Source organism: Trachypithecus francoisi, unplaced genomic scaffold (genome assembly GCF_009764315.1).
Source record: "Trachypithecus francoisi isolate TF-2019V2 unplaced genomic scaffold, Tfra_2.0 Lachesis_group14, whole genome shotgun sequence".
Lineage (NCBI taxonomy): Eukaryota > Metazoa > Chordata > Mammalia > Primates > Cercopithecidae > Trachypithecus > Trachypithecus francoisi.
The window spans coordinates 57,912,946-57,940,617 of NW_022681459.1; the positions used below are offsets into that span (position 1 = coordinate 57,912,946).

The window sequence follows — 27,672 nt, forward strand, 5'->3', positions numbered from 1 at the left end:
GGCCACGGGGAGGGGGTAGAGGATGGGCGGCCCACAATGGAGGCGGTGATCCCAATGAGGTTCTCAAGCATTCAGAGCCTGGGGACCCCTTTTCTAGAAGAAAACTTAGCAGACCTCCTCCTCTCACGGGTGGCTGTACTTTCAGACAGAGAAAACACATTCAGCGTAGCTTTTCTAGCTTTTCGATTCGTTTGCATTTTAGGAAGCCCAATGGAACCTCAGCAAAACTGAAGAAGCGGAGGATATATGAGCAGGACACCTATGTGGTCTCCATCAGCATCTCCCAAAGTGAGTCCCGCCGTGTAGACGTTCACAGGTCTCACATGAATCAGGCAAAGGTCAAGGAGGTGGAGTCGTGAGAAGAAGGGAAGCTAAGCAGGTCTCTTTTCCTGCTGGACTTCTCAGAGCCTTGACTATGCTAATGTACTGTGAGATTCTCCAAGGGGAGGGACACAGTGCTCAGTATCTGCTCCCCCACACCCCACGCTGGCCCCAGGATACTCTGGGAAACGTTGCTGGAGTGATCCTGGGCTCCAAGACCCCTTTCACAGTGACTCCTGCTCCACGAGGCCAAGGTTTCAGGGTGGCGGGGGAGTCCTGGTCTGGGGTCTAGGGCAAGGGGCCTGTGACTACTAGAAGCCACTGACTTCAAATAAGCCTGGCAAGGCTCTAGCCTCAAGGGTTAAAATCTGACATATCCGAGTGAAGAGAATCTGGCACCTTGGTTAGAAACAGCAAGGTGAGCAAAGTCCCGCACAGGCCCCAGGAGGCGCGGGCAGGGTCTGCGCTCCTCCAGCCGCCAAGCCCCATCGATCCCGTCCCGCCCGGCACCATGCAGGAAGAGGCACTCTGTGCGCAGTCCACTCTGTGCACAATCACCTTTTTGCCTTTTATTGCAAGGTCTATTGTCCCTGAAGAGCCTCAGATAATGTGAGCTAAGAGATGCCCAGCATTCGATTTCCTTACGCCCCTCCTTCCACCTCTGGTTTCTCCTCTAGAAATATCCCCGCACATCTACAGAAAGCCTGTGAAAAAGATGCAGAAGATCAAAGGCAAAAGTCAGCATGGGAGCTCCTCCAGGAAACAGCTCCTATCGTGTTCATCTGCGTCCCGGGCACAGCGTCCCTCTCCTTAAGGATACCCAGGCAGAGCTCAGAAAAAAATGTGCATTCTTTATTCCACCAGAGGGGGAAGCAGCATTTACCGGGAGTTCGCTTGGTATCAGAAACAGAGGAGAATGTGAATAACCATCATCTTACTGGGTCCCCCAGCAGGGCCCAGGGAGGCGGCCTTCAAGCAGAGGATGAGAGCACTGACTAGGCAGCCAGGCTGTTGAGTACACTCCTGATTCCCATTCTCATCTGCTGTGTGACCTTGGGCAGGTTACTTAACCTCTCTGGGCTTCAGATTACTCAACTGTAAAAGAAAAGTTTTTAGGAAGATAGCAGCGAGCAAAGCACGTTAAGGAGCTGGGACAGTCCCTAGGACACAGAAAGCGCAGGACACATCAGCTCTACTGTTGTTCCCATTTTACAGGAGGAAAAATCGAACATGGGGCAGCTGGGCTGACCGTCACGATGGGCGCTAATAACAGCAGAGCTGGGCTCACTCCCAGGCATGCCCAGTGCAAAGCACCTTCTACTGACTCTGCCTCCCAAAGACAAGACAGAATATCCAGTGGCGACCGGGAGAAAGCCAGACACTGGCCACAATCGGCCACTGAGAGAGGAAACACAGAACTGAAGACACCTAAAGAGAAACCCATGGTCAGGCGTGGTGGCTCACGCCTGTACTCCCAGCATTTTGGGGGGCCGAGGTGGGTGGATCACCTGAGGTCAGAAGTTCAAGACCAGCCTGGCCAACATGACGAAACCCCATCTCTACTAAAAATACAAAAATTAGCCAGGCGTGGTGGTGGGCACCTGTAATCTCAGCTACTCGGGAGGCTGAAGCAGGAGGATCGCTTGAACCTGGGAGGCGGAGGTTGCAGTGAGCCAAGATCGTGCCATTGCACTCCAGCCTGGGTGACAAGAGCGAGACTCCATCTCAGAAAAAAAGAGAGAGAGAGAGAGAGAGAGAGACCCACAGTATCAGTTACCCCTACGAAAAAGAAAATCTTAATTGCAACATGTCCCTGAGAATGTTCCAAATCCCATTCTTCTGGGCCCAAAGATCTACTCGCCCCAGCAGAGTGCTGGAAACTTCACTCCATAAGTCAGACCCTCATCCCTCTGGGGCCGCACTGGCCCCGTTCCCCATTGTCCTAACACCAACGTCCCCATCACCTTCCTGGGAAAAGTCAAGCGGCCACCCAGGGTCCATTCTTGCCAAACAAAATTCTGCCATAAAGCAGAAAAGAAAAGCAGGGCTGGCCTGGGTTTAGCTCCTGCTGAAAACGATAAGAAAGCAAACAGAACTTACTGGCGAGGAGGGTGCAGCTGGCGGCGGCTCTGCAGACCAGCACGACCGGCGGGCGTCAGAGGGCAGGCAGGGCACACACCTCGTTCATATAGGGATGTGGCAGGGGCACCACTATGACTTGCACTTCAAGGGAAAGCCTCTTTAGGGAGCCTTTGAGGAAGGTCACAGAGGGTCAGGCTGTGGGAGGACCGAGGTGTTTCCAGCGATAGCTCCTTGCTGACCACAGACCACTATTTCTGTCTTGACTCCCAACGGCCTCATGGGCCAGAGCGACTGCTCCCCAGGAAAACCCCCACACACAAAGAAGGAAGGAAGGGCGCGCCCAGGCCCCTGGGGTGTGAAGACGCATGTGGCTCAGAGGAAAACTGAACGACAGACGTTGGCCTCCCATCGCCTTTGCTCTCTGGGCCCTGAGACAGGAGGGGTCTGCAAGCTAGCATGGAGCTGGGTCTCCTCTGCCTGACCCCCAGCAAGAGGTGGTACCACCGTGGGCACATGCCACCCCAGCTGCATCTCCCGTGTGCCGACTATGCCGGGAGGACCACACACTAACACATGGAACACTTGTCACCCTGTTTCCACGACAACAGAAATCAAATATTGGACACAGAAAGCAGAAGCTGAGGCTGCCCCAACACGGAGGTGGCAGGCTGCTTTCGGGAGCACTCACTTCCCCAAAGGAAATCCTCAAATGAAGGGAGAAGCAGGACTCACATGATACCCACCTTGGCTGGCAACTTGCTCCCCCTTTCCTCGGCCTGCACCCTCTCCTGGTTTATAATACCAGGCCCAGCCCCTCCCTACCAGGTGACACAGGCGGGCTCCCTGTCTGGCCTGGGTTCCTCGCCGGTAAAAAGGGGTTATTAACAATGAGTAGCCTCACGTGCTACTGTGGGAATCCATGAATTTCAGTGGTTCCTGGCATCCAGGAAACACGATTAGCTTTTATTTATTCCAATTACCAGTCCCCCAACTCCCCGTGGAAGCTCCTTCCCGAGGCTGGCTTCCTGGAGGTGTTGCTCGATGAACCGACAATTCCCAGCTCTGCTGAAGCAGGAAGTGGTGAGGCCCACAGGAGGCCCATGTCCCGACCCAGCAGGTGCGCCAGGCGGGGGGCTCTGGGGCAGTCAGCGGACTGGGACATGCCTGGCCCACTCCCAGGAGCACTAGTGCCCCTCTCCCATTCGAGACCAGGATCAGCAGTAAGGGCTCACCCGCTGGTCACCCCCGTCCCCCAACACTCCACTCCCATAGCACAAACCAGGTTTCATCCTGAGTCAAAACCAGGACTTGAGGCAGCAAGAAAAAGACACTCAGTGCTGATGCAGGTCCCCAACACTGATGCGGGTCCCCAACACTGATGCAGTCCCCAACACTGATGTGAGTGCCCAACGCTGATGCGGGTCCCCAACGCTGATGCGGGTCCCCAACGCCGATGCGAGTCCCCAATGCTGATGCGGTCCCCAACACTGATGCGAGTCCCCAACACCGATGCGGGTCCCCAACGCTGATCCAAGTCCCCAATGCTGATACGGTCCCCAACTCTGATGCAGTCCCCAACCCTGGTTTTGGTTTAACAGTTTTCCTGCTGGGAGACTTGATGCAGGAATCCAAGGCCAGGACAGCAAACAGCACTTCGTGGCCCAGGAGATGCCGCGACAGCGAAGTGAGGACATCATGAGAGCACAGACAGGAAGGCCCTCGCCAGCCGAGTGCTCCATGGAAACGGCCTTTCCATCTGCCCAGTGTCCAGTGCCACCCACAAAGGAAGGCTGGGGCAAGAGAGGGTCTTCCCGACACGTGTGTATCTAGTGAGCTGGCCAAGGAGATGCCTGGGACTGGGACTCAACCCCTTGGGGAAGGAGGCAGAAATAACAGAGGGTCAGTCAGGAAAGGAACTGTGACTAGCTTTTGAAAGGAAAATAACTATGCACTTGAAAAATCACAAAAGGATCAGCAGCCTAGTATCACACCTTAGAGTCAGGTTTAGACCACTTCAGTGTAATGCAACTAACATTTCATCCATTCACCATGTATGCATCGATTGCCTCCTACCTGCCAGGCAAGGGGATTTCACAAGGCGAGCAAGGCAGCCAAGACCCAGCTCCTGACATGCCGTTTTCAGAATAAATTAAGGGGGCCTGGCACAGTAGCTCACATCTGTAATCCCAGCACTTTGGGAGGCTGAGGCAGGAGGGCTGCTTGAGCCCAGGAGTTGGAGACCAGCCTAAGCAACACAGTGAGACCCCGTCTCTACAAAAACTTAGCCAGATACAGTGACACACACCTGTAGTTCCAGTTACTCAGGAGGCTGAGGCAGGAGGACACTTGAGCCTAGGATCATCCCACTGCACTCCAGCCTGGGCAACAGAGTGAGACCCGGTCTAAGAAGAAGAAAAAGAAAGAAGAAGAAAGGCCAGGCGCGGTGGCTCAAGCCTGTAATCCCAGCACTTTGGGAGGCCGAGATGGGCGGATCACGAGGTCAGGAGATCGAGACCATCCTGGCTAACCCGGTGAAACCCCGTCTCTACTAAAAAATACAAAAAACTAGCCGGGCGAGGTGGCGGCGCCTGTAGTCCCAGCTACTCGGGAGGCTGAAGCAGGAGAATGGCGTGAACCCGGGAAGCGGAGCTTGCAGTGAGCTGAGATCCGGCCACTGCACTCCAGCCTGGGTGACAGAGCAAGACTCTGTCTCAAAAAAAAAAAAAAAAAAAAAAGAAAGAAGAAGAAGAAAGATGAAAGATGGAAGATGGAAGAGGAGGAAGAGGAGGAAGAGGAGGAGGAGGAGGAGGAGGAGGAATAATTAACGGACTGATGTCATCATTTCATTTGATTCTCATCGAGGCCCCATAAGGCAAGCAAGGAAGAATCCTTCTGCTCATCCCTATCTAACAGATGAGAAAACGGAGGCGGTGAGGGGTCAACAGGCGGCCGAAGGTCATATACAGGGTGTATATCAGGATCTCAACTCAGACGTGTGTCGTGCACCTACTGTGTGCCAGGCATCACTCAAGCCTGGGGTGCCAAGGTGAGAAAGACTACGGCCCTGCCTTGAAGGTATCAAAGCGAGAGAAAAGTCAATACATGCATAAATACAAGGTATGGGGATAATGGGTGGGGAGGCACCCCTTGTTAAGTTAATTAAGACTGAGCCAAATGTAAGTTACAACCTTATAGGCAGGTTACATCCTTTTCAACATAACCCATTAAAAGCCACAGAAGTACAGATTCGACCTTTTTGCTTAAACATGCCTGAGCTCCAAGGGGTTCACAGGGAGACAGGCCCTTCAGTATCCTCTCTACTCTGCTTCTGTTTGAATCCATCTGGGGCCCTTCACTGGCCGTCACAAACATGCTACACTCTAAAAACAAAGCATTCCGTTGAAAGAGAAAGTATTTCAGAAAAAGGATAACTTGGATGGTGACTTTTAAGATGTGGTAGATCCCGCCATAGCCACCTGCCTGGTACACAGTAGGCGCTCATAGATGTTTACTGCAGTGCCATTCTCATTTCTTTTGGGCAGTTTTAAGAAAGAGCAAGGTTTCCTTTAAAAAGAAGTAGGAGACTACTGGGTATCTACCCAAGGGAAAAGAAGTCATCAGACAAAAAACATACTTCACACGCATGTTTATAGCAGCACAATTCACAACTGCAAATATATGAAACCAATCAAATGTCCATCAGTCAATGAGTGGATAAATTATATTTATATTATATATATATATACACACACACACACATGCACACACACACACTCCCCACAGAATACTACTCAGCCATAAAAAGGAACAAAATAATGGTATTTGCAGTAACCTGGATGGAACTGGAGACCATTATTCTAAGTGAAGTAACTCTAGTATGTTCTCACTCACAAGTGGGAGCTAAGCTATGAGGATATAAAGGCATAAGAATGATACAATGGACTTTGGGGACTCAGGGAAAGGGTGGGAGGTGGGTGAGGGATAAAAGACTACATTGGTTACAGTGTACACTGCTCGGGTGATGGGTGCACCAAAATCTCAGAAACCACCACTGAAGAGTTTATTCATGTAACCAAATACCACCTGTTCCCCCAAAAACCTATTGAAATAAACCATAAATAAAGAAGAAAGAGGTAGGAGGCTGGGCGTAGTGGCTCACACCTGCATCCCAGCACTTTGAGAGGCCAAGGTAGGAGGATCGCCTGAGCCCAGGAGTTTGAGACCAGCTTGGGCAACAGAGAGAGACCCAGTCTCTTAAAAAACAGAAAATAAATAAGATGAGGGAGAAGGTAATAAAATATAATCTTCCTGGACAGACTTCTCCTGAGAACCCCCACCCAGGAGCAGCTCTCAGCACCACTACGGCACCACCACGTCCCCGATCCATCTGGGAAGATGAAGCAGATAAATGAAGGGTCCTCACAAAACCCCACAACTAGTGAATGGGCACTAGGGGCCCAGTGGGAGAAAGCCCAGGTTCCAGGGTCTCAGTGGGGCACACGGGCCAGGCTGGGCTGGCCCCACATAAGCTCTGAATGGCCCAACGCCATTCAAAGTAAAACCCAAAGAAATGACATTTTCCTTTCTCCGCAAAAACCCTGTATATTTCCTCTTGGTTTCATACAATCAACCAAACCTGGGGATCAGTGGAAAGAACTTGCAAAGGCCCATCTAGCTCTGAGAACCCTCATCCTAGAACTATCTGGATTAATGTTCTGTTGTTGTTGTTACACAGGGTCTCACTTCATCACCGAGGCCGAAGTGCATTAGTGCAATCACAGCTCACTGTGGCCTCGACCGCCTGGGCTCAAGTGATCCTCCCAGCTCAGCCTCCTGAGTAGCTGAGACAACAGGTGCATGCCATCATATCCAACTAACTATTTTTTGTTTGTTTGTTTGTTTGTTTGTATGGTTGGTCGGTTGGGGTTTTTTTGTTTTTGTTTTTGTTTTTGAGAGACAGGGGTATCACTTTGTTGGCCAGGTGATCTCCAAATCCCGGGCTCAAGCAATCCTCCAGCCTCTGCCTCCCAAAGTGCTGGGATTATAGGTATGGACCACGTATAATTACCTGGAGTAATGTCATAAAGCCAACGACCTCTCCTAGGCCCACAGGTGAGAACTGCCCTTTCTTCAAGGTCACGTCCTCTGGCCTCCAAGGGCCTCCCGGTCTGAAGCATCAGAACTTGAACACTGACCCCAGCCTCTGGGGAACTCAGCCAGGCCCTTCAACAAACGCGAGTCCACACGCATTCCCTGCTCTGAGCTCCTTTCTGCTTTCCCAACATTGCCTCCTCCTGGGCATGGCGCATGCCTGTGTTATTCCTCTCCACAAAACACGTGGAAAGGAAAAAGGATCCAAGGCCCCACAGCCACACTTCCAAACAGCTGGGTTTCGGTGTAACTATAACCAGGCGATACGGCTGGCTGCACCGAGGGCTGGTGGTCTCTGCAGGAAGGAAGACTGGCTGACGTGGCCAGCGTCACACATGCGGTCGGTCCCTGGGCATCTTAACGGAGAGGGATATTCCACTCCCAGGTCCCCAGCACCACCCCAACACCAGCCCTCTGCCCTTGCACGGCAGGGCATGAGATGGGTGAGGGAGCCACTGCCCACACAGAAACCGAGGAAGAAAGTGATCCCAGGCTTCTGGTATCAAAGGCAGCACCGCACCCCATCCATGGAAGACCTGGGCAACAGAAGCTCCTGCACTCGGGGCCCTCTGAGGCCTCACCCTGTGTGCCTCCTCCTCTGCTGCTCACCTGCACCCTTACCATCTCCTTTACAATAGACCAGGGAGCACAAGTGCAGCATTTCCCTGAGTTCTTTTTTTTTTTTTTTTTTTTTTTTTTCCAGACAGACTTTTGCTCTTGTTGCTCAGGCTGGAGTGCAGTGGTGCGATCTCAGCTCACTGCAACCACCGCCTCCCAGGTTCAAGCAATTCTCCTGCCTCAGCCTCCTGAGTAGCTGGGATTACAGGTGCCCACCACCATGCCCAACCCATTTTTGTATTTTTAGTAGAGACAGGGTTTCACCATGTTGGCCAGGTTGGTCTCGAACTCCTGACCTCAAGTAATCCGCCTGCCTTGGCGTCCCAAAGTGCTGGGGTTACAGGCGTGAGCCACCGCGCCTGGTCCATTTCCGAGTTCTGAGTCCCAGAAAATTAATCAAAACCGAGGAAGCAGTCGTGGGGACCCTGCTTTAGGGTGCAGTCTTATGGGGCTGAGCCCTCACCTGTGGGGTGAGGCTCTCCCCAGGTCGATGGTGTCAGAATTGAACTGAACTGTAGGATACCCAGCTGGTGTCTGCTGCAGAACTGCCAGGTGCAGCAAGGGCATCCCTGCACCTCTGGTATCAGAAGTCTTATCCTGGGCAGTATGTGAACAGAGGGAAGGAACAGTTTGTGGGTTTCTCTTACAGTGCTTGACAAATAATTGTCAGAGTACAGTTTGTCACCTTGATTCATGGATTCTATATTTGTAAATGTACCTACTCACTAAACTGTGTAACCCCAGAATCAATACTGTTGGCCTACATTCATTCACAGACACACACACAGAAGCAAAGAATCTGGCCGGGCACAGTGGCTCACACCTGTAATTTTAGCACTTTGGGAGGCTGAGGCGGGTGAACCGCCTGAGTTCAGGAGTTCGAGACCAGCCTGACCAATATGGCGAAACCCTGTCTCTACTAAAGGTACAAAAATTAGCCGGGCATGGTGGCGTGCACCTGTAGTCTCAGCTACTCGGGAGGCTGAGGCTGGAGAATTGCTTGAACCCAGGAGGCAGAGGTTGCAGTGAGCCAAGAGTGCACTACTACACTCCAGCCTGGGTGACAGAGTGACACTCCACTCAAAAAAAAAAAAAAAAGAATCTGAGTTGCCAGATGTGTCCCCACCTGAGGTCAAACACAGGGCACTCTGCCTTCTTGTCTGAGCTCTCGCATCATAAACAAGTGTCCATTTCATGGTCTATTTAATGCCGTGGTTTTCACATTTTTCCGCTTTTTGTTGGTGACTTCACTGTTTTGCTTTGTTTTTGAGATGAAGTCTTGCTCTGTTGCCCAGGCTGGAGTGCAGTGACGCGACTTCGGCTCACTGCAACCTCTGCCTCCCAGGTTCAAGAAATTCTCCACCCTCAACCTCCTGAATAGCTGGGATTACAGGTGCCCGCCACCACACCTGGCTGATTTTTTTGTATTTTTAGTAGAGACTGGGTTTCCTCATATTAGCCAGGCTGGTCTCGAACTCTGGACCTCAGGTGATCTGCCTGCCTCAGCCTCCCAAAGTGCTGGGACTACAGGCACGAGTCACCGTCCCAGCCAACTTCGCTGTTTAAAATGTGTCCCCACACGTGGCGAGGAGTACTCCTAGCGTTCCCAAGTGCAAGAAGGCTGAGGTGTGCCTTGCAGAGAACGCACACGTCAGAGAAGCTTTGTTCAGGCAGGAGTTATACTGCTATTGGCTGTGAGCTTGATGTTAATCAATCAACAATATATTTTAAATAATGTGTCTTTAAAAAGAAACATATATAAGAAAAAGTTATGTATTGATCTGTTGCTGAAAATGTGACCAGAGGCTAACAGGAACCTAGCCCTGTACTGCCCTGGGAGCAATGGCTTAGTATTAGCTAACTGGTCTAATATTAGCTAAAGTTTGTGGCAACTTTATAGACCAAAACCACCATGAATAACGAGAACTGGCTGAGTTTAACAAGGAATGAACTGAACGCAACACCCCACTCCAGCCGACTGATTAGACCTCTTTCCATCCTGCTTGTTTCCCTTCTTGAGCAACATCAAACTATGAGACATCTTCTTGGCCAGCACCCAAAGAACCCAGGTGTATTCCACATTTTCCCCAGATATTCATGCCTAATGTAGCTGGGTTACTAGATGGCATTTATCCCGTTAAGTCCCACCAGGTGTAACTCATCCTAAGCTCTAGTTGCCCCACTACCTGAACTGACACACCAGGATTTTTAGAACCTCAAAGCTCCCAGCTTCCAGCATCTTTCCACTAGCAAGTTCTGGCTCCATCTCCCTTTCTGCTGCTCACACATTTAAAAGTTTCCTGTTGAAAATGGTTCCCTTGCCTCAGATCTTGGGACTAAAGATGGTTCTGTGACAATCAGTCATGAAATTTTCTTTTCTTTACTTTTTTTTTTTTTGAGAAGGAGTCTCTCTGTTGCCCAGACGGGAGTGCAGTGGCACGATCTCGGCTTATTGCAACCTCCACCTCCTGGGTTCAAGTGATTCTCCTGCCTCAGCCTCCCAAGTAGCTGGGATTACAGGCAGCTGCCACCACACCTGGCTAATGTTTTGTACTTTTAGTAGAGATGGGGTTTTGCCATGTTGGCCAGGCTGGTCTCAAACTCCTGACCTCAGGTGATCTGCCTGTCTTGGCCTCCCAAAGTGCTAGGATGACAGACATGAGCTCCCATGCCTGGTCTCAGCCATAAAATTCTGATACAAAAAGCCACCTTGCATTTCAGAGTGCCCTTTCCACCTTCCCACAACAAAGGAAAGAACATTTCTCCTGACAGCAAGCAGAGAAAGCATCATGGTAGAGAAACGGCCGCCTGGGTACCTCACATCCCCTTTCCATGATGCTGAGCAAACACGCCCCACCACAGATGACAAGTGCGGTTTAAAACCAAATGACAGCAGGCTTTGCAAGTGTTTAATAACACATCTTCTGTGCCTGTCAAACAAGCCAAGTGAAACTTTCTAAAGGAAAAGGTGTACAGCATCTTTTTCATTAAGCGGAGACAATCTACACCACGCATGTGACACCTGAATGGACACCCAACATTCACGTTTTGTGGCAACAGGCATCTCCTCTCCCCTGTGAATGAAGTCGGGATACCACACCGGTGCCTTCTACTTCCCGAGGCTGACAGAGTAGGATTTATTCAAAAGGAGTACATGTCAGAAAAACTGCTGTTTACCCTACGGCTGACAAATGGAACAGGATGAAATGACTCAGCAGAAGTCAATCTAAAAGGGCTCGTCAGCGTGTAAGCTGTGGGCACTGTGCAAACACAAGCCTCACGGTATTTTATTAATCCAAAGAGAAGAACAAGTCCTCCTCCCCTTTCCCTAGAACAGTGTAATAATCAGCCACGGGGCCGGGCGTGGAGGCTCATGCCTATAATCCCAGCACTTCGGGAGGCCAAGGTGGGTGGATCTTTTGACGCCAGGAGTTCGAGACCAGCCTGGCCAACATGTTGAAACCCCGTCTCTACTAAACATACAAGAATTAGATGGGCGTGGTGGCAGATGTCTGTAACGCCAGCTACTCGGGAGGCTGAGGCAGGAGAATTGCTTAAATGTGAGAGGTGGAGGTTGTAGCGCACTAAGATCGTTCCACTGCACTCCAGCCTGGGCAACAGACCAAGACTCCCTCTCAAAAAAAAAAAAAAAAAAAAAAGCCACAGGGTGTGCAGAGCTGAGAAGATACAATCAACTCTGCTTCTATATTCCCCCCATCACACCCTCATCTATGAAAGTAATAACAAGAAGAGTGACTGAGTGACCAAAACTAGTGGGTTTTAGTCACTGAGTACCAGGTACCATAGGTTAAACGGTGTCCCATCCAAAATTCACGTCCGATGGGCACAGTGGCTCACGCCTGTAATCCCAGCACTTTGGGAGGTCGAGGCAGGTGGATCACTTGAGGCCAGGAGTTCGAGACCAGCCTGGCCAACATGGTGAAACCCCGTCTCTACTAAACACACAAAAATTAGCTGGGCGTGGTGGCGGATGTCGGTAATGCTGAGACAGGAGAATCGCTTAAACCTGGGAGGCGGAGGTTGTAGTGAGCTGAGATTGTGCCACTGCACTCCAGCCTGAGTGACAGAGCAAGACTCCATCTCAAAAAAAAAAAAAAGCCATGGGGTGTGCAGAATTGAGATGATACAATCAGCTGTGCTTCTATTTCCCCCTCATCACACCCTCATCTGTGCAAGTAAAAACAAGAAGAGTGACCATCGCTAGTGGGTTTTAGTCACTAACTGAGCACCAGGTACTGTGGGTTGAATGGTGTCCCAACCAAAACCCACATCCGATGGGCACAGTGGCTCACGCTTGTATCCCAACACTTTGGGAGGCCTAGGCAGGTGGATTGCCTGAGCTCAGGGGTTCAAGACCACCCTGGGCAACATGGTGAAACCCCATCTTTATGAAAAATACAAAAATCAGCTGGGCTTGGTGGTGGGCACCTGTAATCCCAGCTACTCGGGAGGCTGAGGCAAGAGAATCACTTGAACCTTGGAGGTGGAGGTTGCAGTGAGCCAAGATCACGCCATTGCACTCCATCCTGGGCTACAGAGTGAGACTCTATCTCAAAAAAATAAAAAATAAAAAATCCACATCCACCTGGAACTGGACAACTGCAGAATGTGCCTTATTTGGAAACAGGGTCTTTGCAGATGTAATCAAGTTCAGATGAGGTCATACTGGACTGCAGTGGGCCCAGCTGGTGTCCATATGGGAGAGAGAAATTTGGATGCTGGGGCATGCAGAGAGAAGAAGACCAGAGGAAGACACAGAGGGGCATGCAGGGGGTACGCCTGTGACAATGGAGGCTGACTGGAGGGACACAGCCACAAATGAGGATGTGCCAGGACTGCCCACCATCCCCAGAAGCCAGGAGAGTCAAGAAGGATCCCTCCCTGGAGCCTTCAGATGGAGCGAGGTCTTGCCGACACCTTGATCTTGGACTTCCAGCCTCCAGAACTCAGAGAGAATAAACTGCTCTGTCAGCCAACCAGTGTGGGGTACTCTGTTATGTCAGGCCTAGGAAACTAATGCAGATTTTGTATTATCTCATTTATTATTTTCAAGAGCCCAGTTAGGCAGGTACCTTCCTTTCCTCCACTGGACAACGGAGGCGATCAAGGTTCAGGGAGGTTAGGTCCCTTCCCAGGGTACGCCCCAGACAGGAAAGCAGGCAGGAGGATGAAGCCAGGTCTAGTGGCTCTCAGCCCCACTCCTCTCAAAGAGCCAGGCTTCCAGCAAAGCTCATGCCACACTGCGAGGCTCCTGGTCCCTGTTCAAGCTTTCCAACCTCCCCTCAAGACAAGCATGAACCCATAGGGCTTCCCAGGACCTAAGATGTGGGATTGGGGCTCCAGCTCCCTCTCTATCCTCTCCCTCCTCTCCCACTCCCCTCTCCCACCAAGCGGAGGTCTGGTGCTAGACTGACTCCCCTCTCAGTCCCACAGGTGCCAAGTGCTGAGACACCGGGCCCCCTGCACGTCTGGCATGACATAAACCGCGAACTGCAAGCGGACATCCTGCTGTATTCACTGGTCTCCCGAGCCGAGCTAAGGCAGGCCTCCCCCGAGACCCAGTCCACCCAGAGTGCTGACAAACTCAGGCTTCAAAGTCACCCCTGCCAAGTCACTAGGGCCCCCTTGGACAGCTCCGGGGACACAGTGTCCCAGCTCTCCTCGGGCCTTGCTCTTGGGTGAAATCCAGCATGAGCCTCTTCCCCCAGTTTTGGCTTTTTTGCAAGCGCGGAGATTCTTTTTAGAAGCTTTATTGCTCTACTGTTGCTTCATTAGTTCCAGAACCAAATAACCCCATTATACATGACTTGATTGGCTCACAAAATTATCATTCATTCTAACAAATGTTTATGGAGCGCGCCACATGTGCTATGCTTGGTACATTACATTTAAAAAAATAATGTACTTAACTAATGATCACAAGTCCCCTAATTTAATTTACTCTTAAATGTGTTTAATTTTCCCACAAATGGAACGACATGCTTCTAAACTGAGCATTTTTGTCAGGTTGAGACAAGCAGCAAAAAAAAAAAAAAAATGAGAAAAGGAGAAACTATCAGCAGGAAAGCCATGGAACAAGAATGCCCCAGCTCGGCCCCCAGCTCGGCCCCGAGCCTCTAACCGCTGGGTACGGAGCACGTGCCATTTCCGGACATTTTATACAGCCACCCTCACCACCTGTCATCATTACCTGATCGAGAAAACTGGGGCACAAAGGCCAGATGAGGTGGCTCACACTTAATCCCAGCACTTTGGGAAGCTGAGGCAGGAGGATCACTTGAGCCCAGGAGTTCGAGGCTACCCGGGGCAACACAGTGAAACCCCATCTCAACAAATAATTAAAAAATTAGCCAGGTGAGGTTGTGCACACCTGTCGTCCCAGCTACTCAGGAGGCTGAGGTGGGAGGCTTGCTTAAGCCCACAGGGTCAAGGCTGTAGTGAGCCATGATCGCACCACTGTACTCCAGCCTGGGTGACAGAGGGAGACCCTGTCTCAAAAACAAAAACAAAACGAGACAAAACGAAAACAAAACAAACAAACGAACAAAAACCTGTGGCACAGAGAGGTAGAGTAACTTGTCTGATCAGGTTCAGCAGGTAGGAAATGGCGCAGGCAGAATTCAGAATTCGAACCCAGGTAATGCTGCATCTGCGTGTGTGCCCTTCACCCGCCTGCTCCCTGCCTCTTAATTAAAATTCGGCAGGAGGAAATCCACATGCAACTCAGGCACGAAATCACCCCTCCTAGGTGACAAAGGGACGGTGCTCCTGGTGTGGGATCCCACGCAGCCACACAGCGGAGGCAGCAGTGCCCTGAGTAAATGGGGCCTGTGCCCCAAAGCTGGGCTACGGCGTAAACTCGAGTCACAGGACAGCACGCACAGCGGGGCTCCGGTCACATCGGGGTCAAAGTCAGGCAAAACTGAAGAATGTGAAGGACACAGGCGCACGCGTGTACAAAACACAAGGAAAGACAAGTAAGTGGAGCAGGGCCTGCCGACAAGCTGCCTGCACCGGGCAAGGAGCAGCCTGGTACTTGGCTAACCGTTATTCTGGGCATGACTGCGAAGGTGTTTCTAGATGAGGTTAGCATTCGGCCCTCCCCGGTGTAGACAGGCCTCGGCCAATCCATTTGAGACCTGAATAGACCGAAAGGCAGGGTAAGGGGACTCACTCAGCTGGGACGTGGGTCTCCTCCCGCACTTGGGCTGACACCACTGGCCCTCCTGGGTCTCCAGATTGAAGATCCTGGGATTTCTCAGCCTTGTAACTACATGAGCCAATAACTTATAATCAATCAATCTCTTCATATATATATAGACAGAGAGAGAGAGAGAGATGGAGAGAGACAGACAGGCAGGCTGGGAGCAGTGGCTCATGCCTGCAATCCCAGCACTTTGGGAGGCCGGGGCAGGCAGATCACAAGGTCAGGAAATCGAGACCATCCTGGCCAACATGATGAAACCTTGTGTCTAAGAAAAATATAAAAATTAGCCAGGAATGGAGGCCAGTGCCTGTAATCTCAGCTACTCAGGAGGCTCAGGCAGGAGAATTGCTTGAACCAGGGAGTGGGAGGTTGCCGTGAGCCGAGATCACGCCACTCCAGCCTGGCAAGAGAGTGAGACTCCGTCTAAAAAAAAAAAAAAAAAAAAAAAAAGACAGAGCTACATATCCCCCATCGGTTCTGTTTCTCCAGTGAACTCTGACTCATATACATGCTAAACGCAACATTCAAGACGGCACTGGTCACCTCTGGTGGGGAGAGAGGGGCACAGGAGGTACGGGGCATACAGCTCGAGAAACAAGCAATGTTATTTCTTAAGCTGGATAGCAGAACCATGAGTACTTCTTTAAAATTAGTCTGTAAACTATACATACGTACACTTTTTTGTATGTGTAATGTATTTCCCAGTATTTTTTTTTTCATTCTTTTAATTATAGTAAGGTACATGTAACATAAAATTTCTCACTTTAACTTTTGTTTTTTTTTAAGAGATGGAGTTTCACTCTTGTCGCCCAGGTTGGAGTGCAATGGTGCGATCTCGGCTCATGGCAACCTCTGCCTCCTGGGTTCAAGTGATTCTCCTGCCTCAGCCTCCCAAGCAGCTGAGATTACAGGCGTGCACCACCACACCCGGCTAATTTTTGTAGTTTTAGCAGAGACAGGATTTCACCACGTTGGCCAGGCTGGTCTCGAACTCCTGACCTCAGGTGATCTGCCTGCCTTGGCCTCCCAAAGTGCTGGGATGACAGGTGTGAGCCACCACACCTGGCTACTGTAACCATTTTTTTTTTTTTTTTTTTGAGACAGAGTCTCGCTCTGTCGCCCGGGCTGGAGTGCTGTGGCCGGATCTCAGCTCACTGCAAGCTCCGCCTCCCGGGTTTACGCCATTCTCCTGCCTCAGCCTCCCAAGTAGCTGGAACTACAGACGCCCGCCACCTCGCCCGGCTAGCTTTTTGTATTTTTTAGTAGAGATGGGGTTTCACCGTGTTAGCCAGGATGGTCTCGATCTCCTGATCTCGTGATCCACCCGTCTCAGCCTCCCAAAGTGCTGGGATTACAGGCTTGAGCCACCGCGCCCGGCCTGTAACCATTTTTAAATGTACGGTTCAGTGGGACTAAGGACGTTCACTGTCATGCCACCATCACTGTTATCATCCGCCAAACTCTTTTCTTCTTGCAAGATAGAAACACTAACTCCCAGTTCCCTCCCCGCCCAACACACCCCCGCCCCTGCCCCCCTCCATCCCCGGCCCCACAGCTCCTGGCAACTGCCACTCCACTTCCTGTCTCTATGAGTTTAACTCCTCTAGCTGAGGAGCCCAGGTGGTAATCTGAGCACTGTGGGAGGCCGAGGTGGAAAGACTGCTTGAGCCCAGGAGTTCGAGACCAGTCTGGGCAACATAGCAAGACCTTGTGTTTACAAAAGAATTTAAAAATTAGCCAAGCATTGTGGTGTGTGGCTGTAGTGCCTGCTACTAGAGAAGCTGAGGTGGGAGGATCTCTTGAGCCTGATAGGTGAGGTTGCAGTCTGCCAAGATGGCATCACTGTACTCCAGTCCTGTCTCAAAAATAATAATAATAATAAAAGATGTTGGGGCACTTTAGGCCTCAGAAAACAGAATCTCTCTAACCTTCTTCTGCCCTCCTTTTGCCTGCCCAAGGCAGGACTCTCATCAGCTTGTAATGAGATCCTCCCTCCAGACAGGGGTCTGCCCTACCCCTTGGAGGAAGGAAGGCTGCACAGACAGGTCTTGCGGGCCTCCCCAGTCCATGTGTTAGTGTTAGATCACATCCTTGCTGTCCAACCCCATTTCTACATGGCTGTCAGTCATGTGCATCCAATGAGGCTCCATGAAAGGTCCAGGAGAGCAGGAATCAGGAAGCTTTCGGAGAGCGGACGCTTGGTTTTTGGAAAGTGGCACGCCCGGAGAGGGCATGGAAGCTCCATGCCCCTTCCCCTATGCCTCACCCTACGCACCTCTTCATCTGTATCCTTTGTAACATCCTTTACAATAAACCAGAGAATATAAGGAAATGTGTCCCCACGTTCTGTGAGTCACTCCAGCAAATTAATTGAATCCAAAGATGGGGCTGTGGGAACCCTGACTTCCAGCCAACTGTTCAGAGTCTGGGGGACTGAGCCCTCACCCTGGGGGATCTGATGCCATCTCCAGGTAGGTGGAGCCAGAACTGAACTGGATTGAAATGGAGCACACCCAGCTGGTATCCGCCACTTGGTGCAGGAAAACCCCACGCATTTGGTCACTAGAGTCTGTTAACTGTTGCTGTGTCGCTGTGAGCAGAGGACGAACGGTCTGGGCTTTCCCAGGCATCCCCACTGCCCGCACGGTGCCCTAACACCCACTCAGGGCAGCGCTGTGAAAGCCACAGGGAGCAGCAGCTAAATCCTTTAAACGGCCATCACTGAGAACTTCTAGAAAATGTAACATCAGGTGAGGTGCAGTGGCTCACGCCTGTAATCCCAGCACTTTGGGAGGCCAAGGCAGGCGGATCACGAGGGCAGGAGTTCGAGACCATCCTGGACCAACATGGTAAAACGCTGTCTCTACTAAAAATACAAAAAAATTAGCTGGGCGTGGTGGTGTACACCTGTAGCCTCAGCTTCTTGAGAGGCTGAGGCAGGAGAATCGCTTGAACCCGGGCGGCGGAGGTTGCAGTGAGCCGAGATGGCATCACTGCACTCCAGCCTGGGAGACAGAGCAAGACTCCATCTCAAAAAAGAAAAAAAAAAAAAAAGTGTAACATCATACAAAGATGTGTGCGTGTCATTAAATTGTTGGTTTAAACCAGGGACTGGCAAACTGCAGCCAGTGAGCAAATCTGGCCCACCACCTGTCTTTTTGGGATTTTTGGGTTTTTTGGGGTTTTGTTGTTGTTGTTGTTTGTTTTCGAGATAGGATCTTGCTCTGTCTCCCAGGCTGGGGTGCAGTGGCACAACATAGTTCACTGTAGCCTCGACCTCCTGAGCTCAAGGGATCTTCCCACCTCAGCCTCCCAAGTAGCTGAGACTACAAGTGCACACCACCACACCCAACTAATTTTTGTATTTGTTGTAGAGATAGGGTCTCGCCATGTTGCTCAGGCTGCTCTTGAACTCCCGGGCTCAAGCAATCCACCTGCCTCAGCCTCCCAAAGTGCTGGGATTACAGGCATGAGCCACCACACCCGGCCCACCACCTACTTTTGTAGCTTGGCGGGGTCGCAGCCACGGCTGTGTTAATGAATTGTCTTTTGTAGCTTCCCGGGGACGCAGCCACAGCTATGTTAATGAACTGTCTGTATAGGGACTTTCATGCTTCCATGGCAGAGTTGATTCATTCCTACAGAGGCAGGTGGTTCACAGAGCCGGAAATATTCTTTGGATCTTTACAGAAAGAGATCACAATTGCTCAGCGAAGAGCATTCATAACACAATGTTTTGACATTTCCAAGGGGTGGGAAGTTAGCATTGGGGTGATATCAGGAACACAAGTATGTTCAGCATTCCCAGAATCAGGTGAGCAGAGCAGACCTGGGCTTTCTTTCTCCCGGTGCTGTCGAGCCACAATTTATGCAGGTCCAGCCCTGCCTGCCTGTGTTTGGCATTCACACTGCCTCTCAGGGTGACGGACTCTCATGTTGCACTTCTAGTTTAATTCTTTTAACTTGATTTCCAACTGTGACCTTCAGGTTTCACTCACAGCCCTTACTGGCAGGAGAACTGCCGAGGCAATTAGAGGATCAAAGGTCAGATGGTGACTGTATTCGCGTCCTGTGGCCACCGTGACAAAGTACCGCAAACCGGCAGCTTAAAACAACAGACATCGATTCTCTCCCAATTCTGGAGGCCAGAAGTCTGAGATCAAGGTGTCGGCAGGGCCGTGCTCTCACTGAAGGCTCCAGGGGAGGATCCATCCTGGCCTCTTCCCAGTCTCTGGAGGTGGCCGTCGGTCCTCGGTGCATCTTGGCTTGTGGCGGCATCTCTCCAGTCTCTGTCCAGTCTCTGCATCCCGTGCCTGTCTCTGTGTCCTGCCGCCTCTCCCCATAAGGGTCCCAGTCACATTGAATTAGGGGCCCACCCTACTTCAGAAGGGCCTCATCTTAAGCGCATCTGCAAAGACCCTATTTCCAAATGAGGTGACGGTCCCAAAAGCTGGGGACTAGGACTTGGACATACCTTTTAGGGGAACACAAACCCCTAACAGAGACCTTCACTCAGTTTCCTCCTGCGGTCCCTTCCTGCACTTCCACACAATCCTCTCCCCTGATTGATACAAACCAAGTGCTTTCTGGCATTCGCCTCATTGGTTATGTGCAGCACCGACGACAGGAAGGGCTCCTTCCAGCAGAAGGGATGGGGTGGTTATCCCCTTCCTTGTCCTGCTGTTGCTAAGCGGGTCACCAGCACAGCCTTGCCCACCCAACACTGTCACCTGCTCGTCTCTCCACGCAGACACGGTCAGAGCTGGGACTGAAGGGCTTCACTGAGGCCAGCCAGGTGCCAGCCACAGAGTCACAAGCTATCCACAGCGGCAGCGTGGCCAGCCGTACAGTCCCCACCTCATCATCAATCTCTCCAGTGCCTACAAACAGATGGGGTGACACAACAGCTCTGCAGGGCTCCCCCTTCCCTTCATAAGAATTACTGATATTTTTCAGCTGGGAATTTGCAGCTGCAGAGCACAGGTCTTTGATGGCATGGCACCTGTCAAATGAGACCTTTTCCACGAGCTGGCAGTAGGATTTTTACGGCTGCCTAGCTACGCTGTCACAAGAGATCTCTGCTTCTTCCCCCACGGCTGTTACTCAGCACAGATGCTGCTCTGAAGCCCGCAGTAGTGAGGGAGTCTCAGGCTGCCTGGGACTCTCTTAGGAGATGAGACAACAGGAATCAGGCGCCCAGTGCCTGAAAGGGGTGTCCCTGTGGCACAGACGGAAATACACACCCGGCTCAGCCCCAGACTCCAGCTTCCATGCTCACATCCCCACCCACTCTTCTCCTCCTTCAAGCCCCTGGTGACGGGCTGTGTGCCCGGACTTCATACCTGCACTTTCTCCTGGGTTATTGTGTTTAATTCCTCAAATAATACTGCAAGACAGGTAAGGGAGGTGTTGCCATCGGCCCCGTGGTTCAGAGACAATGTGGCTGGGCTGAGCTCAAGGTCGCTGAGCTAACAGGGGACAAATGACCCCAGTCCTGTCTCTCTAACCGATATTGCTACTCCACCAGTCTGCAACACACAGAACCTTGAAGAGTGCAGGACTGGCCGGGCGCGGTGGCTCACACCTGTAATCCCAGCACTTTGGGAGGCTGAGGCAGGAGCATCACCTGAAGTCAGGAGTTTGAGACCAGCCTGACCAACATGGAGAAACCCCGTCTCTACCAAAAATACAAAATTAGCCAGGCGTGGTGGCACATGCCTGTAATCCCAGCTACTCGCGAGGCTGAGACAGGAAATTGCTTGAACCCAGGGGGCAGAGGTTGCGGTGAGCGGAGATTGCACCATTGCACTCCAGCCTGGGCAACAAGAGCAAAACTCAATCTCAAAAAAAAAGCACAGGACATGGCCAGAAGGGGTCACCTATTGGAATATCTTGTTTACTAACAGTTTAAGAAGGAAAGAGGACTGCAAACATACCTCAAATATATGGTGTAGAATCTGTGCCACAGATCAGAGGCAGGCAAACTACAGCCTGGGAAGCTGAATCCGGCCTATGGCCTGTTTCTGTAAATAAAGCTTTATTGGAACACAGCCACACCCATTTGTGTGCGTGCGCGTGTGTGTGTGTGCGTGTGTGTGTGTGTATATATATATATATTTTTTTTTTTTGAGACAGAATCTCGCTCTGTCACCCAGGCTGGAGTGCAGTGGCATGATCTCAGTTCACTGCAACCTCCACCTCCAGGGTTTAAGCAATTCTCCTGCCTCAGCTTCCCAAGTAGCTGGGACTATAGGCACCTGCCCTGCCAACACACCCAGCTAATTTTTGTATTTTTAGTAGAGATGGGGTCCCACCATGTTGGCCAGGCTGGTCTCAAACTCCTGACCTCAAGTGATCCGCCTGCCTCAGCCTCCTAAAGTGCTAGGATTACAAGCGTGAGCCACTGCACCAGGCCCATGTATGTATTTGCTGTGGCCGCATGCATACTATACCAGCAGAGCTGAATAACTGCAACAGAGACTGTATGTCCCACAAAGACTCACACATTTCCTATCTGGCCCTTTGCAGTAAAAGTTTGCCAACCCTTGCTGTAGATAACCACTGAGAAACAAACAAAGGAGTTTGCACCTTAAGATGGCCACGTATCTGAAGAAGGATGAAGGCACCGGCAGCAGGACGGGAGAGCCGCCAGTGAGACTCCATCCTCCTGATTAGGAGCCGGGAGAGGAGGCTGTTTCATCTGATGGCAGGAAGAACTAAGTACGGCTGGAGAAACCCTCCCTAGACTGTGTCACCAGAAGCCAGTGAGTGACAGCAAATCCAGGTGCAAGCACATTTCCACAGCCTTCCGTGCCCACAACATGGAAATGTAGGTAAAACAGAAACCCCAAACTCAAGTAGGCATGGGGCTTATTCATGGTGCAACATCAAGACACACTCCCCACCAGAGCCACACAGAGCCTGAGGCCGAGGCCGGGACTGCTTTGGCAATAAAACCTACTCACTCCATGTCCTGGATGGCTGAGCCCCCAAACGGCCCGTTCCCGGGCAGAGGTCTCTTGCTTTAACAGGAAGAAAGCACCCATTTGAGTTTGATTTCTAGCCAGCATCTCCAGGGCTGTGGGTTCCTTGCAACATGCTCAGAAACAGGGCTTCAAATTGGATCACTCCAGCAACAGAGGAAAATAAAAACCAATCAATGGGGCCGCACTGGTGTTGGGGGCCGCTTCCTCAGCGGGCCTTTTATCGCTGGAGGAATCTGATCGACCTCGAGCCGCAGCCTGCACGCACTGCATCCTCTGCACACATTTTCACTCCACAGATATTTTTATGCCCGTGAAAAAGAGTGGAGCAAATCCAAATTTAATCAGACAGGAGCTAAACTTGAGAAACGGACCTCCGATTCTTGTCTAGGGTCTGAAGTGAGAAAGGGGGCAGGGAGGAGAAAACGCGTCCCTAGCTTTGCTGATTGTCTGTCCCGCGCACAATGGATATTGTTCATTCTGACACCAGCACACACAGCAGCTCAAAGAAGGCTTGTGCCAAGAGATGCCTTCAGTGAGAGGTGCACTCAGCCAGAGACCCGGTTTCTCACCCCCTCTCAGGGCCTCAGTTTCCTCATCTGTAAAATGAGACTCATTTTCATCTCATTTTACAGGGGAATGGCACAGGACAGGGGGTACCAGCCCTGGAGTCAGAAAGCCTGGACCTGCAGCCTGGATCCGAGGCCATGTGGCTGTGAGGACTCCATGCTTCTGTTCCTTCCTCTGCAAAATGGAGCGAAATAGGCCAGGCATGGTGGCTCACACCTGTAATCCCAGAACTTTAGGAGGCCAAGGCAGACAAATCATCTGAGATCAGTAATTTGAGACGAGCCTGGCCAACATGGTGAAATCCCACCTCTACTAAAAATATAAAAATTAGCCAGGCACGGTGGCAGGCGCCTGTAATCCCAGCTATTCAGGAGGTTGAGGCAGAAGAATCGCTGGAACCCGAGAGGTGGAGGTTGCAGTGAGCCGAGATCGCACCACTGCACTCCAGCCTGGGCGACAGAGTGAGACTCCATCTCAAAAGAAACAAAAATTAGAGTGAAATTATTACCCTCAGATGGTTCATGGTCCCGAAAAAGATGTGTCCACGTAGTCACATGAGTGCTCTCCAAATAATTAATGCCAGGAATTATTTCAATTAGAGAAATAACAAAGCTGAATGATTTGCCCAACGAGACACGTGCTTTCAGTCTCATTCTGTACCAGGCTTTCAGGCCCCAGTGAAAAAGTATCAAGAAGATGTCAGTCTCGCCTCTCCCACGGGCCTTCCGGGAAGCTCAGCTCCACATTCTGCACGCTCCTCTGTGTCCGCACATCTGTTCCGCCTGCCTGAACCCCCCATCCTCTCCAACTGCAAAGCTGTCCCATCTCACCCACTGGTCCTCTGGGAAGTGGCCAAGCACACCTCACTGACGGCTGGAGACAGGATGGGGCTGGGGGTTCCCACACCATCCAGCCCCACAGTCGGCCTTCCCTGGGGCTGACTCAGGGGAGTGGGAGGGGAGGCACCCTCAACCCCCAAGATGCTGAAGGGATGTGAGGCCAGTCCCCCTCGTCCACCAATACACACACACAAGTAGATTACACCAACGTCAAATATCTGGGTCAGGGCTTCCTGAGATTATGGGCTCCTCTATGGGGAATGATGCCCCACCTTCCCCCCAAAAAAGATATGTTGGAGTTCTAACCCCTAAAAGCTCCTGGCCTCCATAACTGTAAGAAAATCCCTTTCTGCTTTTTTTTTTTTTCTTTGAGACGGAGTCTGGCTCAGTTGCCCAGGCTGGAGTGCAGTCGTACAATTTCAGCTCACGGCAACCTCCGCCTCCCAGGTTCAAGCGATTCTCCTGCCTCAGCCTCCCAAATAAGTGGGATTACAGGCGCCTGCCACCACACCTGGCTAATTTTTGTATTTTTAGTAGAGATGGGGTTTCGCCATGTTGACCAGGCTGGCCTCGAACTCCTGACCTCAAGTGATCTGCCTGCCTCGGCCTCCCAAACAGCCAGCCAGCGTTTGGTGTCTTGGTGCAACAGCCCTGGGAGACGAACACGGCGACCTAAGCCAATATGTGTTTTGCTTAAAATAATGCAGCTGTGTGTCTGTTTTCTTAGAAAAAAGCCTGGCACCTCCTTCCTCTCCCTTTCTTGCTCCCTCTTCACCTTCCACTATGAGGAGAAGCCCCTGAGGCCTCCCCAGAGCCAGATACCAGTGCCACGTACAGCCTGCAGAAACAGGAGCCAAACAAACCTCTTTTCTTTATGAGTTACCCAGCCTGGTGTTCCTTTATAGCAACACAAAATAGACTCAGATGGGGCACAGGCTGCCTGTGGATCCCTGCTCCTCCATGGATAGGCCTGGTGGCCCCAGGACAAAACACCTCTCTTCACCTCTGCCAGTGGGAGAAGGAAGACAAACTGTAGCTCCAGCCCCCGGGTCATCCCCACCCCCTGCACATCCACCCAGCCAGTTCTCAACTCTTCATGCATGACCCTGCTTAATCCTCTAAACCATCTTGAGATTTGGCTGCTGCTGTCCCGGCACTGATAAGGACCTCCGCAGAGGTTCCAGTCAGCAGACTCTGGCCTCAGCCTCCAAGTTCCCATCTCCTGCCACCCCACGCTGTGCTTAACCTTGAACATGAAGACACTGGTGAGAACACCCCAAGGTCTGGGATTCTGCCAGAACCTTTTCTGGAGTTACCACATCACTCCAGCCAACACTATGAAAGTAATAAGCCCCTTTAATCAAGTATGTCCAGGGCCTGCGTGGGGAGATAACATGTCATCCAGGCTGGTCTGCCAAGGCTTAACGATTGTCAATGGGCAGTGTTCTCTGTGCCAGACCCAGGCCTCTATCAAACATGCCAAGTAACCACAGGAGAGCCAACTGTAGGCCTCCTCAGGGGCCATGGGCTCTTTCCTGCTCCTGCAGTCAGCTCCTACCTCGTAGGCCAAGCCCAGCAGAGGTGCATCTCTCTGTCAGGAACTGGTGGTCAGTGATATCCCATGATGAGGGTGAGGTGCCAGGTCCTCTGACATGGATGGCCAACCTCAGGACACACCTCCTAGCACCAAGGAGCAGCTCTGTTGTGCTAAGGGCCCTACTCCAGATCAGCACACTCCTGACCTCCTGCAAGAAAAGTGGCCAGAACCAGGCAAGTGGGTGACACAGACACCCTGCAGTGCAAGACAAGGCTGCAGCTGGGCTCAGCGACTACCGGCAAGGACAACAATCCCACTGACAACAGCATCCAAAAGCATAAACCACCCAGGGGTAAATCTGCCCGGAGAGGTAAGAGACTTGTACCCTGAAAATCACAAAACATTGCTAAAGGAAATTAAAGAAAACATAAGGAAGAGGAAAGACATCCTATGTTCATGGACTGGAAGACTTCATGTTGTTAAAGACGCTACCCAAAGCAATTCTCAAATTCAGTACAATTCCTCCCAAAATTCCAATGGTGGCTTGTTGCAGACACAGAAAAGCACACCCTAAAACTCACAGGGAATCTCAAGGGATCTCAAATAGCCAACAGAAGGTTGAAGAACAAAGTAGGAAGTGTCACATGTTTGCCAATTTTAAAACGTACTGCAAAGCTACAGTGATAGAGACAGTGTGGTACTAGCATAAAGACAGACCTGTTGATCAACAGAATAGAATTGAAAGCCCTGACAAAAATCCATACATTGATGATCAACAGATTTTCAGCAAAGGTGCCAAGATCGTTCAGTGGAGCATCAACAGTGCACAACAAGATGGAGACAAGAGTGATGGGAGGGTCCCAGCCCACTAGTGCCAGGCGGGCAGGGCCAGTCTCTCAAGCAGGACCACTCCCTGGATCCCCATCCCCCAGCCCCATACCTACTCTCAAGGGGAGCTCAATAATCACCTTGAATGAATGACTGCATGCCTAGAAGACTGGGCGATCAATGAATAACTGAATGAGTAAACAGGAGTTGAAGCCCCAGGGTAACACATGAGACACCAGATTGAACATGATTCCTCAAAAGAAGTTGGGCTCTTCAACACTCATCAACGCATTTTCCTCCTTACATCTCTCTTAGCAACATTTTAAAACTATCATCTTCACTCAATGGGTCATAAAATTCATTTAGGAAGCTGTGACTACCCCATTTCTTTCCTTTTTTTTTTTTTTTTTTGTTAGACAGAGACTCTCTCTTTGTCACCCAGGCTGGAGTACAGTGGTGCAATCATAGCTCACTGCAGCCTCAAACTCCTGGGCTCAAGCAATCCTCCCACCTCAAATACCCCTGCCCCCGCCCCAAGTGGCTGGGACCACAGGCACGCAACACAACGCCAGGCTAATTTTATTTTTCGTAGAGATGGGGTCTTGCTATGTTGACCAGGCTGGTCTCAAACCACTGAGCTCAAGCAATCCCCCTGCCTCGGCCTCCCAAAGTACTGAGATTGCCTGGACAGCACGTTTCTTTAATGAAATGAAAGAACAGTAGAGTAGCAAACATCAGCATGCTTATAGGAAGATACTATTTCATGAAACTTTTATTTATGGATATAGGTAAATGCATGCTTGAATTGGGGTTTTTATGAAAATATATTTCTTACCATGGATCCAAAATAAAAAGAGAGTTTAAAAGCTGCTGTCTCAGGCCAGGCACAGTGGCTCATGCCTGTAATCACAGCACTTTGGGAGGCCAAGGCAGGCGGATCACTTGAGGTCAGGAGTTTGAGACCCACCTGGCCAACATGGTGAAACTCCGTCTCTACTAAAAATACAAAAATTAGCCGGGCGTGGTGGCACATGCCTGTAGTCCAAGCTACTCTGGAGGCTGAGGCATGAAAATCACTTGAACCCAGGAGGCGGAGGTTGCAGTGAGCCGAGATCGCTCCGTTGCACTCCAGCCTGGCCGACAGAGCGAGGCTCCATCTTAAAAATACAAAACAACACAAAAATTGCTGCTGTCTCAGTTCAGAGGTTTTTGACCATTTGTTGGCCCCCTAAGAATCTGATCAAAGTCTCCTACCAAAGTATGTAAGATCAGGCAAAACAGTGCACGCAATTTCTGGGGTTCCCTATTCTCACTTGCCCAACGAGGACATATTATCATACCTACCTCAAAAGCGTCATAGCCTTGATAAGACAATCTGCATACAGCACCAAGCCCAGCCCCTGGCCAGTGTGAGATCTTGATATGTGACAGCTGCCACCCGGCAGGGGCAATGAACAGGGAGATGAAGAGGAGAAAGAAGACTGAAAATTCCATGTCTGTCCCGGATCCACCCAC

At 51.0% G+C, this 27,672-nt stretch overlaps 1 protein-coding gene across 5 annotated transcripts in view; it reads right to left on the reverse strand.

Annotated features, from left to right (window-relative positions):
• The window catches only part of PARVB (parvin beta), a 144,028-nt gene that overhangs the window by 95,903 nt on the left and 20,453 nt on the right, over nt 1–27,672 (reverse strand). Inside the window, exon 1 of one of the 5 annotated variants that reach the window (XM_033233679.1) lies at nt 2,422–2,688. The exons of the other annotated variants lie outside the window; for them this stretch is intronic. Within the exon in view, the coding sequence (XP_033089570.1) occupies nt 2,422 (1 nt within the window). The 5' untranslated portion in view covers nt 2,423–2,688. Of the gene's footprint in view, nt 1–2,421; nt 2,689–27,672 lie in introns of those variants that run through there. 5 annotated transcript variants of the gene reach the window in all.